Consider the following 19,807-nt stretch of genomic DNA (forward strand, 5'->3'; position numbering starts at 1 on the left):
CAGAACATGTGCAAATACTAACCTAGCTGGGAACTCATTTCAGGCGCCTGCTTCGGCCATGTTATGGCAGCAAACTTCCTTGACTATTACGCCAGAATGAGAGTGTAGTTCCTAATCTTATCGGCCTAGAAAATCATAGCTTTACATTTTCCGCCGGTATTAGTACACGATATATCTACAGAAAAATCAAGTTTTAAATAGGACAAATATCGAAACTCATTGGTCATTTTTGAACTCGATGCTATTGGTCTAATAGGATTCAATGATCTATGCTAAGCTATGCTAAAAGTGATATCGCCAGAACAGGAGAAAGACTGAATGGATTTCAAAACGGTAAAACTCAACTTATTAACTGGAGGGGAGTTGGAGAATGAGCCTATTTCCAAAAAAAAGTGGAGTGTTCCTTTAAATTTCTCTCCAGCGGGCAGTAATAAGACACATTGCGCTCTACTTTTGTGTTCTTAAACACTCTTTTTTTTAGGTCGACAGCTTATAAAAATGTAGTTCTGTGTTTTTTAGCTTGTTTACTGTACACCTTGTCACATAGCAGCTTTTAGACATTGTTCTGATTTTTGTTAAAAGTCAGAAATGACAAGGAGGCAGCTTCCCACAATACAAAGTCAATAGAGAGCGTTGGTTTGTTTTCCTCCCCGCTGGGCGTGGTTTTCAGATTACAGATTTTCTCTATATGTTGTCATATTGCTCATGCCCTGCCGATGACCGCTGTTGTACTGTTCCATATTTGTAAACTGGACAATACAAGCAGCTGTAACAACAATATTTGCTGTGTTCGAAATGCCATACGATCATACTATTACTATTTCATTATTACTATATTGCAGTATGCTATGTGTATACTGTGAATTGGTGAATTTTCTGTATCCATGGAATTCCCGGATTACCTACTACATATTCTGAAATTTGATGTATGCATCTGTAAACTACAAACTATTGCTGTGTATCTAAAAATGATATCGTTAGTAGGGCATAAATTGTACCTTTACTCTGTCCACCAAAGTGTAGCTGTGATAAACAGCACTGCAAAATATTCTTTTTTATCAGAAGTATCATTGGCGTAGTGAGTAAGACGCAAAATTATTGCCTTTGATGTGATCGATAAATATGATATTTATCATTATTTGAACTTAGTGTAAATATATTGCTTTTTCCACTTAAGAGAAAATAATGTAGTATATAAGTTCAGTTAAAGAAGCTCAGTGTTTATTCATTTCTGTTCAATATGTAAAGTTCATTAATTATGAAATGAGGTAATTTGGGCAATATAGCGTTTTATTAACAAGCCTTATTTGTATATAGCATTCTTTCAACAAGCATTTGTTTTAAATAAGGGAAAATATCTTATTTATTTGGGATACAATGCCAGTAGCAGGCCTATATGTTCACTTTTACATCCAACTACAAAAAACCTACATAGACTAATTTAATTAACAGCAGTTGGGCTTTTGGATCCGTCATCATAGTGTCAGTCTTCTTGCATTTCAATATTAATTTACTCATACAAACCATGTTACATACACCGTAAGAAAGTTCTTGACAGCAGATCTCAGAATATGTGAATATGAAAACAACTTTACCACAGTAACCAAAACCACCACCTATCCCGCAGTGGAAATTCTCATTTCAAGTTGAGCTCAAAAGTTGGCAGCCATGCTTTAGATTGCGTGAGAATATTAGAGTTGTTAACTTGTCCGAAGGGTGTCTTCCAGTAATTCTGTCTGAGGGGGTCTGCTGAACATGTAAGGACTGTGTCCTCTCCTACAGAGCGATAAATAGTCTTCATTTCAGGCTCCTCTGGTAGTGCTATGGTTTGGAAGCTCCTGCATTGCTCTCCCTCCATGACAAGACAGAAAAACCGAGGTCTGTCTTGAATAAACTCATCTAAGACGTGTAAAAATGACCCTTCGCCTTGAACCTGAATCAGGCTTTTAAACTCTGCTTGCAATGGCTCCAAAGAAACCTTAGTATCCATAAATAAAGATACATTGTGCACATCTCTGTACCATTTCACTGTAGCATGTTTTATGGAATCCATGTTGCATTCCAGATCTGCACCTGTGCCGGGTGTGAGTGAAATTTTAAGCTTGACTCCTGGTCACAGACGTAGAGATAGAAATGTTGAACCACTGCATAGACAAGCTGGTTTATTTTCTCTTTCCTGTGGTCTTCCTCTTTAGGCTGAACCTTGTGTGTAGTATTTATGGCACTATATATGGCATTTTAACCACACTTTGACCACAGAGAAATGCAATGTGTAAAAAATTAGTCTGTTAGTTTTTTTCTTTTTTTTTTTTGCATAAAGTTATTTTCTCTGTGCTTATTATAGAACACACAGTCACTGATGCCATTTTAAGCAGCTTTTCTTTTTTCACAGTCCCGAATGACTAACAAATACTGCTTAAAACAGTATTTGTTAGCAAATAGTCTGGCTGTCATTCTTTAATGTTCATATTATATTAGAAGCAGTTTTGACTGTTTTGTAGTTTAGGTGAGGTCAATTCATATTTTCCTTTGCTGTGTTCTTATTATCCATCAAACTGTAAATCAAAATGTTTTTATATTCAGTGCTTTCAGTTTTCCTCCAGTACTAAGTGTGGCACTGTTGTGCTCAAACCGCTTGGGCGTCACAACCAGAAGAAAAGAAGCCCTCGTCTTCCCCATAGACTGTAAAAAATAGGTCTTCCCCAGGTCCAGTACTGAAGAAGATGTGACCGCTGTCACAGCAGAGGTACCGATAAGTTTGTCTTATAAACACGTTTCAGATATGATATTATTGCTGACTAATAAATGCAAGCCGCGTTTAGACTAGGCTGTTCGTTTCTTTACCTGGATGTCATGACTTACGTTTCATAACACTCCCTCATGTCATGTTGAGGTTGACTTTCTTGTGTTTGTGTGTGATGTAATAATAATTAGTGTAATAATAATAATAATGATATAATTACAAAATTAACTCCCAACCTATATTTATTACATACGGTTGAGGTCAGAAGTTTACATACACCTTGCAGAATCTGCTAAATGTTAATTATATTATCAAAATAAGAGGCATCATACAAAATTCATGTTGTTTTTTATGAAGTACTGACGTGAATAAGATATTTTACATAAAAGATGTTTACATATAGTCCACAAGAGAAAATAATAGTTGAATTTATAAAAATGACCCTGTTCAAAAGTTTACATACACTTGATTTGTAATACTGTGTTGTCATCTGAATGATCCACAGCTGTGTTTTTTTGTTTAGTGATAGTTGTTCATGAGTTCCTTGTTTGTTCTGAACAGTTGCACTGTCTGGTGTTCTTAAGAAAAATCCTTCAGGTCCCACAAATTCGTTTGTTTTCCTGCATTTTTGTGTATTTGAAACCTTTCTAACAATGACTGTATGGTTTTGAGATCCGTCTTTTCACACTGAGGATAGCCTAACTAGAAGGAAAGAGCTGGGGGTGAAAACTTTTTGAATTTGTAAGTACCAAAATCAGTACTAAAAAATATATATATATATATATATATATATATATATATTTAGACAAAATAAGAAATGTACACATCTTATCTCTGTTCAAAAATGTACACCCTTGGCTCTTAATGCATCGCTTTTCCTTCTGAAGCATCAATGAGCATTTGAACCTTCTGTAATAGTTGCATGGAAAGATGGATCTCAAAATCATACAGTTGTTGGAAAGGGTTCAAATACACAAAAATGTAAAAAATCCAAATAATTTGTGAGAACTGAAGGATTTTTCCAAAGAACATCGGGCAGTTTAACTGTTCATGAACAACTATCACTAAATAACAACAGCAACAAAAAACAGCTGTGGATCATTCAGGTAAGAACACAGTATTAAGAATCAAGTGTTTGTAAACTTTTGAACAAGGTCATTTTTATAAATCCATTATTTTCTCTTGTGGACTGTATGTAAACGTCTTTATATGTGTAATATCTTATTTAAATCAGTACTAAATAAAAAAATAACATGCCCTTTGTGTGATTACTCTTATTTTGGTAAAATAATTAACATTTCGGAGATTCTGCAAGGTGTATATAATCTTTTGACTTCAACCATCTTTTGACCTTGACCATCGCATCTTTTGGATGCAATTAATCGATTTGATAGCACACATTTTAATGCATTTATTGAACAAAATTTTTGATGCCCCCCTCAGTGTAATATGTGTCATTGATAATTGGTTGTTTCTACAGAAGCTAAAAACTGTAAATTTTTAATGCGTATACTGTATCTTTTTTTCTCAAATAGTCGATTAGTATTGATTGCCTCAAAAAAAAAAAGTCTAAACATTGATTTATATGGGCTGAAAGACTCCAAACAGAGCATGAGGGTTAATAGTGTTGTCTCATGAATGTCATTCAGAAACTATTGGGATATCCTTGACCCTCAAGCTATCTGGTGTTTCTCTTGGCAATCTCAAGAAAAATATGTCATGATCTCATTATAAAGAAACGGTCTAACTTGTTTGTACTTTATTCTATTTGTGTGTTGTGGGTTTTCTCTAAAGATAATATCTTAAGTGTTGATGTAAAATAACTAGTCTATTCTATGATATTGGTAGTTTGCGGATGTTAGCGATTTGATTTCTACTGACAATTCTGTATCTTGTGGTTAGATGGTTTGTAGTGTCTGAATGCTAATTCTGTTCACTCGAAAGACTGCATGTGATATCAGCTTTGCCATATTAAATAGGAATAAGGAAGTGTTTAAAACTGTTTGAAACTTGAGGTAGATTTTCTGATGTTTTTCCAATTGTTTCAGGGACGTTACTTGCATGCAATGCAAACAATTACCCAACAGCCCCGCCCACAGATCTGTCAATTGTGCAAACATGTTGAGATTAGTCACGACATCACTGTGTCTTCACTGCCAGCGGGCTCAAGTAACACCTTTGCTTCTCACGAGGCCCCGCTCCGTGATCGTTCAAGAAGAGAACCAGCTTGCCGTAAACGCCCTGTACGACTTGTCCGTAGACATCACTAAAGTTCGGAAGCTGAAGGGTTGGGTGTTACGCCAGAGTCCCATTTACGTGAGCGAGACCGCCGCCCTGCTGAGGGACATGGGGGCTAGTGGGCCTGTTATCGCTCGTGTTTTGGAACTCCACCCTGAGGCCATCCTCTGCAATCCTGATCAAATGGAGGCACAGAAAAACCTGTGGATGTCAGTATGCACCAGCCAGAAGGATCTAGTAGGAATCATTGAAAAATTCCCTGCTTCGTTTTTCACCTCATCCACCGATCACGACAACCAGAAAGCTAACATTGCATACTTCCAGACGTTACATCTCAACAAGCGCATCATTAGCAAGCTCATGGCCAGCGCCCCTCAGAGCTTCAGCCGACCCGTGAAGCAAAACGAGGAGATGATCCAGACCTTGCAGAAGACCTATTTGGACTTGGGCGGGAAGGAGGACAATATGAAGATCTGGTTGCAAAAGCTGCTTACACAGAATCCCTACGTGCTTCTAAAGCTTCCAGAGGCCTTGAACGATAACTTGGCGTTCCTACGCAACGTGGGCTTTATGGGCGATGAGCTCTTGCGGCTGCTTTCCAAACTGAAGGGATTTGTGACTGAGCTGAACCCTGAAAGTATGAGACTCACCCTCAGCTACTCCCAAGAGACTTTGGGATGTACAGAAGCAGACCTCAGGCAGATTGTACTTCAGTGTCCAGCCTTGTTATACTATTCTGTGCCTATACTAGGTGATCGCTTTAAAGGCCTCCTCAGTGCTGGAGTAAGTATGGAGCAGATCGTGGAGACTCCCACAGTTTTAGAACTGACAACGCAGATTGTTCAATATCGCATTCAGAAACTGCGCTCTTTTGGTTATGATGTACGTTCAGGTAGCCTGGAAGTCCTCAACGGCACCAAGAAGGACTTTGAGATGAGCTACGGGAAGTTGCGTCTTAGGCAGGAGAGACCGCTTTTTAATCCAGTAGCTCCACTTCGAACAGAAGATTAAGCGTGGAAGCCTATTTGTATCATTGAAAATAAATTAATTGATAAAGTAATTGTGACTTTTTATTTTAGTTCTGACTTTATTTCTCACAATGCTTGAGTTTATATCTGGCAATTTTAAGTTAACATCTCACAATTCACAAATGTGAATTTTTAAAGGAAATAGGCTAATTCTCCAACTCCTCCCGAGTAGTGTTGTCAAAAATATGGGGGCTAGTGTCTATCCAGTGAGCAAGTGAGCATTGTTTTCGCGTGTGATGCACGCATGTTTGCCTCCATGGATCGGTGATTATGAATCCGGCATTAAAATCTGTTCATCAGATAATGTTAATCTATTAACCAGCATTTATGAACGATGAGCAATGCATTTGTTACAGTATATTTTAATCTTTGATAACCGTAGGTAATAAAAATACAACGGATCATGTTAGCTTTGGGCCAATAAAAAATATTAACAGATAGAACTTTGCATTTTAATTAGTTCATGTATTAGTAAATGATAGTTTAAATTAGCTTTTAACTAAGATTAATAAATGTTTTGGAAGTATTTTTCATTGTTTATTCATGTAACTAATGTTAACAAATATCTTTTACCATTAAGGTAAGTTCTAAGATTAGTTAAGATAGTTCAGTTAATTTTAAAAGTGTGGTCTAAAAAGAAAAAAAAAGTTTACGACCTACACTACCAGTTGTATTTGAACAGCAAAGAAAGTATGAAGCAAACTCAAATGAAGCTAAGAAGCTGAACAGGGCTGTAGCAGGGTACATATGCTTTTACCTCATTGTCATGTTCTAGACTTATTATGTGTTATATTTATCTTTAATTTAAATAGAATAATATTGTGGCAGTTTTTTTCTCTGTGGTATCGAAAATAGTATTGAATATCGATATTTTTCAAGGTATCGTATCGAAGTTAGAAATTCCAGTATCGTGACAACACTACTCCCGAGTTAATAAGTTGATTTAAGTTCTCCTGTTCTGGCGATATCACTTTTAGCATAGCTTAGCATAGATCATTGAATCCTATTAGACCAATAGCATCGCGTTAAAAAATGACCAACGAGTTTCGATATTTGTCCTATTTAAAACTTGACTCTTCTGTAGTTATACTGTGTACTCAGACCGGCGATTTTCTATGTCGATAAGATTAGGAACTACACAAAAGAATGAGCCTTTTCCAAAAAAAAAAGTGGAGTGTTCCTTTAACACAATTGTGATTTTGTCTTGCAATTCTGAGTTTGTATCACAAGTTATATCTTGCAATTTTGACGTTCTCTCAGAATTTTGATTTTAAAACACAATTCTGATTTATTTCTTGCAAAAGACAGAAATGTAAGAAGTGAAGTCAAAATTGTGTGTTACAATTATGGTGTGTGCACACCAAAAAGCATATTTCATTATTTGCGCAAGAAGATTACATACAGTCAAAGATGCGAATAGATGCACATTTGCGCCAGGGGTGGCAAATTACACAAAGTGGGTGGTGTGTTTGCTGCAAACGATATTCACCTCAAACATTTCAACTTGAGCAGAAAATTTGTATGACGTGTTGTCACGCAAGCCAGTCAGTAAAGAGCTTATTGACACTTCTGGTTGTATCAGCAAATGGTTTTATTGTTTTGTTCATTTTGGTTAACATCTCACAGTTCTGACTTTTTTCTCAGAATTGTGACTGTATTTCTTGCAGTTCTGAGTTTGTATCTCACAGTATCGAGTTAATATCTCGCAATTCTGATTTTCTTGCTCAGACCTGCAATTTTATAACACACAATTCAGATTTATTTCTTGCAATTCTGAATAAAAAACGTTCAAAATTTGAATTGTGTGCTATAGTAGAATAATGGTGTGTGCAAATCAAAAGCGAATTAAATTCAGTTGATTACATACATAGTCAATTTAATTTGAACTGGGTGCACGATATTTACCTCAATTGGGTCTTTCAAGTTGAAAAATTTTAGCTTGCAGAAAATTAGCATGAAGCATCACACAAGCCAGTCAGCGAAGAGCTTTTTGACATGTCTGGTAGTATCAGAAAATGTTTACATTTTTTTTAAATGTTTTTATTAGTGTGAGTAACATGAAAAACATCCTGTGAGTAGAGCGTGCTTATATTTGCTTGGCTTTTGGTGTGTACACACCATAGTATATGTGTTACAATTACACACAATTGTGTGCAAGTTTGTAGCAAACAATTCTGACTTTATTTTTTGCAATTTTAAGTTTAAATTTTCCTATTTTGAGTTGTCATCTGACAATTCTGACTTTTTAAATCAGAATTTAACTTTTTTTCCCTCACAAAATTTGGATTTAACACCTTGCAATTTGGACGACTTTATCAGGATTTTGAGGATCTCACAATTCTGAGAAAAATGTCACAATTTGCAGGAGCAGATTACATACAGGGTCAAGGCAAAGACACAAATAGACGCAAATTAGCACCGGACGACCCCAATGGCACAAATTGGGTGATGCATTTGCTGTGAACATGCAATATTTGCCTCAATCACGTCTTCCACACAAGTAAAAAAATATCAACTTGTGTGGAAAATTTGCATGACGCATTGTCGTGCAAACCAGTCAGCAAAGAGCTTATTGACATGTCTGGTTGTATCAGATTTTTTTTTAAATTTTGTTTTTGTTTTGGACTTCTCACAATAAACACTGCACAAAAACCCACCTTCTTTAGTTACTGTTGCTATGTCCTACAAACTGCTGCTTTCACATTACACATGTTCTCACGCAGTGCAAAATACATTGAAGAACAAAGACGAAACTGACAACACGCCGACAGACAAGACAGAGCAGGTTACTTCTGGTATGAAACAATGTCATTTTTTTTTACATTCAAATTAAAACCATTACAACCAAATTAATACCATTTTTTTGGCTCTTTACTGTATCATGACAGATTACTGTATTGCCTCACTAGATCAATAAACAGGTGAGCCAATTGTCTTATTTACTTAAAGCGCAAAATAAACATGAATGAAAATCAGAACCTAATTTATTTCAACCACGTAAAGACGTCAATACAATTTTTCAAGTTTAAATCCACCTTAATTAATCTACACACCTGTTTGATTTGTTTGTTGGACAAAATGGCGGATCCGTCTTTATGATTGTCAGATCGCCTGTCAACCAAGCTGTTTGCGAAAGGTCAATTGGGTGATGCGTTGCTTGCGAATCCACAATATTCGCCTCAGTTGGGTCTTCCGAGCAATTAGAAAAATCAACTCGAGTGGAAACTTTTCATGACACGTTGTCGCACAAACCAATAAGCAAAAGAGCTTATTGATACTTCCGGATTCACATGAGTGACACGAAAAACATCCCGCGAGTAATCTAGTGCGAGTAACGCAATGCAAATATTCGCTTTGATTTTGGTGCACACACCATTATAGTGTATGTCAGGGGTCACCACACTCGGTCCTGGAGGGCCGGTGTCCTACAGAGTTTAGCTCCAACCCTAATCAAACACACCTGAACCAGCTAATCAAGGTCTTAATATGTATACTTGAAACTTCCAGGCAGGTGTATTGAGGCAAGTTGGAGCTAAACTCTGCAGGACACCGGCCCTCCAGGACCAAGTTTGGTGATCCCTGGTGTATGTATTATAATTTTAAAATTGTGTGCAAGTTTGTAACAAACAGTTCTGACTTTATTGCTTGCAATTTTGAGTTGCTATATTCCAATTTTGAGTCAGCATCTCACAATTCTAAATTTTTCATCGGAATTGCGATTTTGTATATCTTGTAAGTTTGTATCTCACAATTTTGAGTTAACATATTGCAGCTAGGACTTCTCTACCAGAACTGCGGGTTTCCATCTCACAATTCTGAGAAAAAAGTCACAATTACCTTTTTAAAATAGTTTATTATATAGCATAATCACTCTTCCATAATTAAGATTCTAAGTGCAAATCAAACAGTATTTTAACAGTGGTTTCTTTTGTCTGTTTTCTGTATGAATACTTTTATTTCAATAATTCATCTGCATAATTATGCATTTATGTAGCTTTTGAAATTCCTCATCAAAGTCTCTAATAATGAGCAATATATAATACCTCTCGGAGGTATGCATTATGCAGATAAATATTCAGATCAATGAATGTTTACCCGTGTGCTGCCGTCAGAATCTCATTTGCAAGCATTTTCCAATATTTTGGCCTCTGGGCAGCATTTTCAGATAATTTTACGCTTTTTAATGATTAGACTAAAGACTTCACTGGTATCTATAATGAAGTTACATTACGTGTTGCCTCGTGGCATCTGCTGTTTACGCAGTGGACTTTATGATTTCTTTAATGGTAAACTATTAAATTCCTCACAAGCTTCTCGTAGCTTCAAAGTAATGGATATTTTTGAGCTTGATTAGAGGTGATAATTAAATTAATTTATGCATCACCTTTTTTTTGGGCAGGTTTCATTAATATTTATTGCTGCTCTGATTTTTCTACATCTCTAAATTCTTGCCTTTCTCCTTTGTTCTCCATTCTTTGTCCACTCCTAGTGTACGGCTCCGACCGGATGACTGCGTTATCCTGCAAATGACACTTTGAGTTATATCCGAACACATAGGAGGTTAATAAGCGAGGATATAAATAGGCCTTTTTCATTTGAAATGTGACAGTGGGTATTATTAGCAAATGTTACACATTGATTTTATGGGGCATAACTCAGGGAAATTATGAAAATAGAGGACACATGCAATTAAAGTCTATAATTTCCTGCCTTGGACTTTGCATGCTAGAATATTAAGGTGGTAAATATTCCATGTCTGAGGTCATGCTGAAGTGCAACGCTGTCCTCTGTGCAATCTGCCCTCAAATCTCCTAATCAGAATGTGATGTATGCGACCATGATATAGTTTTCATTCATGTTATTGTGGACATTTTAGATTTAAAAACCACCAATAGATTGAAAAATTCAGGAATATTAATTTACGATTTATTATGTTCATCCTTAACTAGTATTGGAGGATATTAGTGTCACCATTTAGGTCATGCTTTGAGAAAGCTTAATCTTATCCAGCTTATTTTTCAACTAAAGTAACCCTATGGGCGAGACTTCCAGTTTATTACATGCTATGGAAAAACAATGTGCAGTGTGTTCATAATTAAGATAATACATTAAAATAATATGGTAAAGCACACCGATTTGCAATATCAAGGAGCAAAACCAGCTGTTTTGTGCAGCTTAAAATAGTTTGATGCGGATAAGACTGGAAGTCAGACTCATAAAATTGACAAATAGCCACTCGTGTGGCACTTTTATTTCTTACTCCTTCTGGTCCCACAAATTCTGTGGTTTTTCCAGCATTTTTGTGTAGTTGAACCCTTTCCAACAATGATTTTATGAATATGAGACCCATCTTTTCACACTGTGGACAACTGAGGGACTCATATGCAAATATTACAGAAGGTTCAAACTCTCATTGATGTCCTAGAAGGAAAAACTATGCATTAAGAGCCGGGGGTGAAAACTTTTTGAATTTAAATATCAGGGTAACTTTCAATTATTTTGTATTCTGGAAAACATATCAGTATTTTATGTAGCTTCTGAAGGGCAATACTAAATTAAAAAAGTGAGCATTTGAACCTTCTGTAATAGTTGCATATGAGTCCCTCAGTTCTCCTCAGAGTGAAAAGATGGATCTCAAAACCATTCAGTCATCGTTGGAAAGGGTTCAAATACACAAAAAATGCTGAAAAACCACAGAAAATGTGGGACCTGAAGGATTTTTCTGAAGAACAGCGGGCAGTTCAGTTGTTCAGGACAAGCAAGGAACTCATGAACAACTATCACTAAACTAAAAACACAGTTGTGGATCATTTAGGTAACAACACAGTATTAGGAATAAAGTGTATGTAAACTTTTGAGTGGGGTCATATTTTTTTTAAAGGATCTTGTGTTAAATGACAGGTGGGCCAAACTCGTCTTTGTAAAGACCAGTTATATACCTTAAAAAAAAACTTAATTTATTTTATAACTGCACGACTTCCTAGCTGCTGGCTCCATCTAGTGGGGAAAGTAATTCACTGTGACGATGTAAACACAGGATATTTACTCAAATATATAAAAAATAATATCCCATATATGTGGTCAATAAGTTGCTACACGTGTAACATTTTAATTTGAATTATAAACAAACTTTATTACAGCACCAAAGATTTAATTTGACAAAAACCAAGTGTATAGAATGATATCGCAAAATACACTGCCTACAAAACATACCTGAAAAAAAAATTAATACTAACTGAAGTAAGGCACTGAGCTCACACAGCAGATGGTATGTATACACAAACCATATACTACTCCTACTGTGTCCCATCCCCCTGATCTGCTTCAATTCATCACTCTCGTGTCACCATGGTGACAGTGAGATGAGTAACAGTGGATCTGGTGAGTGGTCACAAACTGTTGCATGTGTAATCGTGAGAGAAGTGGTGCTCATCACTGGCAGCATTGTCTGAGTCCATCTGTTGTTTTAGACTGTGTGTGTGGTGTGACTTCTTATGGAATGAAAAAAGATGACATTAGGAAAATGATCTTCATATGATTTACATAAAGAACTAGCTTCTTTGAAATGCTTATGATTTAGAAAGCGGTAAAGTACCTCCAGTTACATACTGTAGCTCCTAGAGTTGGGGTACTCGGAGTCCGGTCTCGAGTACAATTTTTAGCGGACTCAGATGCATTTTGACTCGGACTCGATTGGTTAAAGTCTCGGACTTGACTCGGACTCGATTGGTTAAAGACTCGGACTCGACTTAGGTGGACTGGAACCCAACACTAGGAGCTCCCAACAAAGTCTTTCAGATAAAGTGTTCTTCTGTGCAATACTGTTCGATTCTACAAAGCTGACATAACTGTATTAAAACCAATGAAATACTGGTAAATACTGTTTCATACAAAGCCTTCAAGGCAGGGGTGCCCAATCCTGTTCCTGCAGATCTACCTTCCTGCAAAGTTCAGCTCCAACCATAATCAAACACACATGAACCCGGCTAATCAAAATCTTCAGGAACATTTGATAATTACAGATGTGTGTTGGAGCAGGGTTTGCTCTGAACTCCACAAAATCTTAAGGAGAAGAAATTGCCACACCTGCCCTATGGGGACGTGGTAATAGAAAACGCAAAAGTATTACATTCCCTTAAGAAACGCTGTGTTCGCTAGCAAAACTTATGGGTTGTAAATGGTACGAAGTGGGAAGAAAATGCAAACTTTTTGGGGGAACACAGAAAGAGAACTAGAGAACACAAAAGAATGCAGAATGTCTCAGGGGAACGTAATACTTTTGTGAGAGAATGCAAATGTTTAGTAAGTGAGTGCAAAATGTTTTGGGGGAACAGAATGTTTGCACAAGAACAAATGTTTTGCAAGAAAATGCAAAGGTTCTCAAAAGAATGCAACACTTTTGTGAAAAGGTGCAATGTTTGCAACATGTTTCGAGGGAACGCAACACTTTTTGTGAAGGAACACAACGTTTTCTGGTAGAACGCAACACTTGTGCAACATTTTTTCGGGGGAACGCAATACTGTTCTAAGAACAAACGCAATATTTCGGTGGGGAACGCAACACTTTTGCGAAAGAAGAAATGTTTCCGCGAGAAAATGCAAACTTTTATTAAAGAATGCAATGTTTTTCTGGGAACACAATACTTTTTGCGAGAGAACGTAAATAGCTGCGTTTCCATTACCCTTTAAATTCAGGAAATTGAAATTGCTAATTGAAAATACGCCTAATGGAAATGCGTCAATTGCGTAAAAACTCCCATATATGCAAAAAAGGTTTTACGCTCACATGAAGTGATTTTTCAGGCAATTCAAAAAAGGAATATTTTGCTAAACAGCAATGAAAACTTTTTTTTCGCATTCACATTCGATTAAATCTAGCCAAAATCCCACAAAAATCCGTTGCTATGCTATTGCGAGAGGAAAAAATTAAGTTTCAGTCGCATAACATCGGTTAATGGAAACGCCGTCATTTTGCAACTTTTAAATCGACATTTATAAAATAGCGCCAAAGTTTTGTACAAATCTGTAATGGAAATACAGCTAATATTTTGCGAAGGAATGCTTTTCTGTTGCTAGAGAATGCAACGTTTCTTGGGGGAACGCAACACTTTTTGCATTAGAACAGTTTTTCGAGGAACATAACACTTTTGCAAAAGAATGCAAATGTTTCAGGAATGAATGCAATTTTTTTTGTCCCAATATTTTGCAATATTCACATTCTAACGTAATTGTTTTGCGAGAGAGCTCAAAAGAGAATTCGATACTTGGGGCAGGAATACTTCTGCAATACTCGCAAAATGTTCCTTGGAAACGCAAAGATTTTGCAAATGTTTTGCTAAAGAATGCAATGTTTTTGGGGGAATACAAAATCTTTGTGAGAGAACGTAAATGTTTTGTGAAAGAATGCAAAGGTTTTTGGTAGAATGGAACACTTTTGCGAAAGAATGTAATTGTTTTGCGAGAGTGAAGAACTTTTGTGAAAAAATGCAAATGTTTTGCAATAGAATGCAATGTTTGTAATGTTTTTTGGGGGAACATCATACTTTTGTGAGAGAATATATATGAACACAAAATGTGTTAGGGGACAATACTTTTGAGAGATACTGCAACATTTTTAGGGAAGTGCAAATGTTTTGCAAAAGAGCACAAAAGGGAATGCAATACTTTGGGACAAGAATACTTTGCAAGAGAATGCAGAATGTTTGGGAGTGAATGCAGAATACTTTTGCACAAGAACATAAATGTTTTGTGAAAAAATACAAAGGTTCTTAAAAGAAAGCAAATGTTTTGCTAAAGAATGCAATGTTTGCAATGTTTTCCAGGGGGAATGCAACACTTTTGCCAGAGAACACAAATGCTTTGCAAAAGAATGCAAAGTTTCTCAGGAGAATGCAGTATGTTTGCGAGACATCTTCATGTCCCCTTAGAGGCTCCATAGTTGATTATGTAAACATAAAACAATTCCAGCATCATGTTTGTCAGTCATGTCTTCTCGCGGCTTCAGTTTTAACCTTCTTTCTTAAAGACTTGAAATTGGAATTTAATACCGTTTTCTTCATGAATTTCATCTGGTACTCCAGGAAAGCTTTTATAAAGAAAATTAACAATTAATAAGACTAATTACAATGCATTTGATACACAATATAAGGCAAGTATTTTCAATAACACTTACAATATGGTTCCACTTGTTAACATTAATGGAGTAGTTCTCTTTCAGAACATAAAATTATAAATAATGTACCCCCTTGTCATCCAAGTTGTTCATGTGTTTCTTTCTTCAGTCGTAAAGAAATTATGTTTTTTGAGGAAAACATTTCAGGATTTCTCTCCATATAATGGACTTCTATGGTGCCCCTGAGATTGACCTTCTAAAATGCATCTTCAAAGGGCTCTAAATTAACCCAGCCGAGGAAGAAGAGTCTTATCTAGCAAAAGATTGGTTATTTTCTAAAAGAAATTACAATTGATATACTTTTTAACCTCAAATGCTCGTCTTGTCTAGCTCTATGTGTACCGTGTATTCTGGTTCATGACAGTTAGGGTATGTCGAAAAACTCCCATCTCATTTTGTCCACCAACATCTTGACAACGCTGTTTAACCTTTTTTGTAAAAGGTGTTTGATCTTATTTGCATGTTCACTTTGTAAACAATGAGTCGGTACTTCTGCAGTGATGTAGAACGATTTTGAAGTTGGAGGAGAAAATGAGATGGGAGTTTTTTGACCTACCCTAACTGTCATGAACTGGAATACAATAGTTTACGCAGAGCTAGGCAAAACGAGAGTTTGACATTAAAAAGTATATAAATTATAAATGTTTTTAGAAAATAACCGATCGTTTTACTAGTTAAGGCTCTTTTTCCTTGGCTAGGATCATTTAGAGCCCTTTGAAGCTGCATTTAAACTGCATTTTGGAAGTTCAAATTCGGGGGCACCATAGAAGTCCATTATATGAAGAGAAATCTTCAAAAAACTGTATTTCTTTACGACTGAAGAAAAAAGACGTGGATGACAAGGGGGTGAGTACATTATCTGTAAATTTTTGTTCTGAAACTGAACTACTCCTTTAAGTAACTACAGTTAACTTGAAATATATGTGTAAAGAATGTAAATTTTAGCATTTACTACATTACTGAAATCAAAAGTTAACAAAGATGAATAAATACTGCAACAAATATATCGCTCATTGTTAATGTTAAATGATGCATTAACTGATGTTAACAAATAGGACCTAATTGTAAAGTGTTAGCGTATTATCTCAAATAATAAATGAGAGGATAATCCTACCCCTTTTGTTTTCTGAAAACGTTGCGGTCAAATTTTGGGAAAAAGACATCGCAGTCAAAGTCGGCCATGATGTCGGTGAGATAGATGAGATCACACCATGGATGCTCAAGACTTTCCTAAATAGCACAGTTACAACATAAAATAAACTACTGTATTAATTAAACCTTAATATATATGTTGCATGGATCAGGCTTCTCACCTTATACACCCCTGGGCCTCCTAAAATCCAGATGGTCTCCACAATGTGACATAAGGGAGGCTCAGAAGCCAGGTGAATTACTGACCCGAAATCCTTACACAAATAGTGGGCACGTGGAGGCACTGCACTGAAGTAATGAGGAAGATAGTAAATAAATACAGAAATTATAATATACACTCGTTCTTTAAAGGTCTGTGGTCAGTATATTTTTTAATACTGTTGAAAAGTCTCTTATGCTTACCTAGGCTTCATTTATTTGATCAAAAATACAGTAGAAAATAATGTGAATTATTATTAATATTATTATTATTAATTTTTAAAATGTATTTATCGTGTGATGGCAAAGCTGAATTTTCAGCAGCCATTCCATTTTTTTTTTTTTTTTGTGGAAACTGCTACATTTTTATAGCTTCTTTGGTGAATATATAGACCACCAGTCAGTTTTCTTTTTAGTTTTATTGTTTTTCATTTTTAGTCTCTTCTGTTCACCAAGCCTGCATTTATTTGATCCAGAGTGCAACAAAAAAATTAAAATTTTTAATATTTTCACTAATTATTATTATTATTGTTGTTAAAAACAGCTAAGTTGATTTTTTAGGTTTATTTGACGATTAGAAAGTTCAGAAGAACAGCATTTATGTGAAACAGAAATCTTTTGTAACATTATAAATGTCTTTACTATCACTTTTGATCAATTTAAAGCATCCTTGTGAAATAAAAGTATTAATTTCTATAATTCCTTTCCCTCCATTTTTAAAAGATTCTTTGATTAATATATAATTCCAAAGCATACACCATTTTAATGAAATCTAAATCTTTTATAATGCATAAATGCTTTACTGTCACTTTTGATCAATTTAATGCATCCTTGCTGAATAAAAGTATTGATTTCTTACAAAAAAAAAAAACCTTACTGACCCTAAACTTTTAAATGGCACATGCATACAATGTTCCTAAATGAATATGCTTACCTCAGCTTCCTGCTTAACACCAAATTTAAGCAGTTAGCCAAAGGGAAGATCATCTCAGGACAGGAGAACCACGAGATTCGACCCCAGACAACCAGATTTTTTTTCCCTGATGTGCAAAAAAAGGTTATTTTTTCATCATACTGTTAAAATTACATCAACTAGAATATAAATCAAAGCAAACATACATTTTAAAGCCACGTACCAGGTGCTGACACAGCTGTAATCGTATCCAGAAAGAACTGAAATTCTTTTCTGTACACAACATGAGCACATAAGACATATTGTGCGCCATTTGAAAAATATTAATTCAACTTTGATAACTGAATAGTGTGCAAAATGCAATTAGAGCTGCATGACAAAACTCTTTGATCTTGTTTTCAAAAGAGCAGGGCTGTGTGCCCAAATCAGAGTTGAAACAAGGTCATCATACTGCATGCACTGATCTTATTCAACATGTAAGGCTGAAAAGCCTCATACCAACATAATATTATATATCAGAAAGATAAAGTAATTCCCAATAGTCTATAACCTATATGTGACCCTGGACCACAAAACCAGTCTTAAGTCGCTGGGGTATGTTTGTAGCAATAGCCAAAAACACATTGCATGGGTCAAAATTACTGATTTTTCTTTTATGCCAAAAATCATTAGGAAATTAAGTAAAGATCATGTTCCATGAAGATTTTTTGTAAAATTCCTACTGTAAATGTATCAAAATGTAATTTTTGATTAGTAATATGCATTGTTAAGAACCTAATTTGGACAACTTTAAAGGTGATTTTCTCAGTATTTTGAATTTTTTGCACCCTCAGATTCCAGATTTTCAAATAGATGTATCTCGGCCAAATATTGTCCTATCCTAACAAACCATACATCAATAGAAAGCTTATTTACTGAGCTTTCATATTATATATACATCTCAGTTTTGTAAATTTTAACCTTATGACTGGTTTTGTGGTCCAGGGTCACATATGCTATGCTGCACTTGTTGTTATCTCTTATCTCAAAGGGGGCTGGCAGCGGGAAGCTCTCTAATTCAAAACCTGCTGACATTGAGTTGTAAAGGTCTAAAGATCAGTGACACACTCCACAAAAAAAAAAAAAAACAGGAGTTCACAATGACAAGGTAAGAGGTGAAGATAAAAATCTCAACATGAAATTTCAAAATAAAAAGATCTAAATAACTTCATGTCCGCTGTTTTATTTATATGATAGAGATTCGATGTTTATATAATATCTTATCTAATTGGTTTCACATCAAAACACTGAATTTGTGCCTCGAATGCTAGCAAAGCAATGGGACACCAAAGTGTAACGTAAACGTTACGTCTACCGTTTCCAAACATATCACATGTCACGTTGTTTATGAATTCATTTGACTGAATTAAATTATTCATCCATATCTAACTTATTTGATAAAATACATCGATTCCAACTGGTTGAAATCACTGTACTGAATTATTTTTGTAATTATGTCTTACGAAAGGCTCCAGGGAAGCTGTCCGTTCTTTCCTATGCCCATGTCACTGCAGGCAGCCGCGATGAGGCGGATTGGTTTGCGCATCTCCTCCCCCTCGGTGTTCATCGTGTACGACTTTGGCTAAAAGCAGATTATCAGGTTTATGTTACAAACTACCTTCGTCTACTGGGTTTAGGATGAGATGTTCGCATCCTTCTCGACCTCAACCCCAGTTAGATTATGGATAGAGCTTTTAAAACATCTGCTTGGCTCAACATGTGACAGCCAATGGGAGTGGTTGTCTGTAATCAATGCTGTTTACATAGAACCAGATAAATAATAGGGCACGCGCGCTAAATTGTGAATTATTGCATGACATGTTTTGATAAAAGTAGAATCTTAATTGTTAACACCCCTTTCCTTAAACAGAAGTGAACTAGTTTTGTGGCTAGTCTGAAGTAATGGCTAAATTACTAAAATATATTTAAATATACACTACCTGTCAAAAGTTTTTGAACAGTAAGATTTTTAATGTTTTTAACGTCTCTTCTGCTCAAGCCTGCATTTATTTGATCTAAAGTACAGCAAAAACAATTTTGGAAATATTTTTACTATTTAAAATAACTCATTTCTATTTAAATATGTTTTACAATGTACTTTATTCCTGTGATTTCAAAGCCGAATTTTTTTGCATCATTACTCCAGTCACATGATCCTTCAGAAATCATTCTAATTATTCTGATTTGCTGCTCAAAAACATTTATTATTATGTTGAAAACAGCTGTAGTAGAATATTTTCAGGTTTGATGAATAGAAAGTTCAGAGGAACAGCATTTATCTGAAATAGAAATCTTTTGTAAAATGGTAAATGTCTTTATTATCA

At 35.5% G+C, this 19,807-nt stretch overlaps 2 protein-coding genes across 3 annotated transcripts; one reads left to right on the top strand and one right to left on the bottom strand.

The window, feature by feature from the left end:
* Window positions 1–2,622: 2,622 nt before the first annotated feature.
* Window positions 2,623–9,154, top strand: mterf2 (mitochondrial transcription termination factor 2). Of its 2 annotated transcripts, XM_073850925.1 has the most exons (3): window positions 2,623–2,746; window positions 4,792–5,764; window positions 8,733–9,154. In XM_073850925.1, exons 2-3 carry the CDS (start codon window positions 4,805–4,807, stop codon window positions 8,745–8,747), a joined length of 975 nt encoding a protein of 324 aa, XP_073707026.1. In that variant the 5' UTR covers window positions 2,623–2,746; window positions 4,792–4,804; the 3' UTR covers window positions 8,748–9,154. The 2 variants fall into 2 exon arrangements, with proteins under 2 accessions (XP_073707026.1, XP_073707025.1); XM_073850924.1 differs by lacking the exon at window positions 8,733–9,154 and having other exon boundaries at window positions 4,792–7,884.
* Window positions 9,155–12,097: 2,943 nt separating this feature from the next.
* Window positions 12,098–19,192, bottom strand: LOC141345766 (dihydrofolate reductase). Its single transcript, XM_073850664.1, has 6 exons — window positions 18,947–19,192; window positions 17,668–17,717; window positions 17,466–17,571; window positions 16,495–16,621; window positions 16,296–16,411; window positions 12,098–15,094 (listed from the first exon to the last, which is right to left on the bottom strand). The coding sequence occupies exons 1-6, from the start codon at window positions 19,048–19,050 to the stop codon at window positions 15,016–15,018; spliced, it is 582 nt and encodes a 193-aa protein (XP_073706765.1). The 5' UTR covers window positions 19,051–19,192; the 3' UTR covers window positions 12,098–15,015.
* Between the last annotated feature and the right edge of the window lie 615 nt (window positions 19,193–19,807).

Source organism: Garra rufa, chromosome 11, assembly GCF_049309525.1.
Source record: "Garra rufa chromosome 11, GarRuf1.0, whole genome shotgun sequence".
NCBI classification, from domain to species: Eukaryota; Metazoa; Chordata; class Actinopteri; order Cypriniformes; family Cyprinidae; genus Garra; species Garra rufa.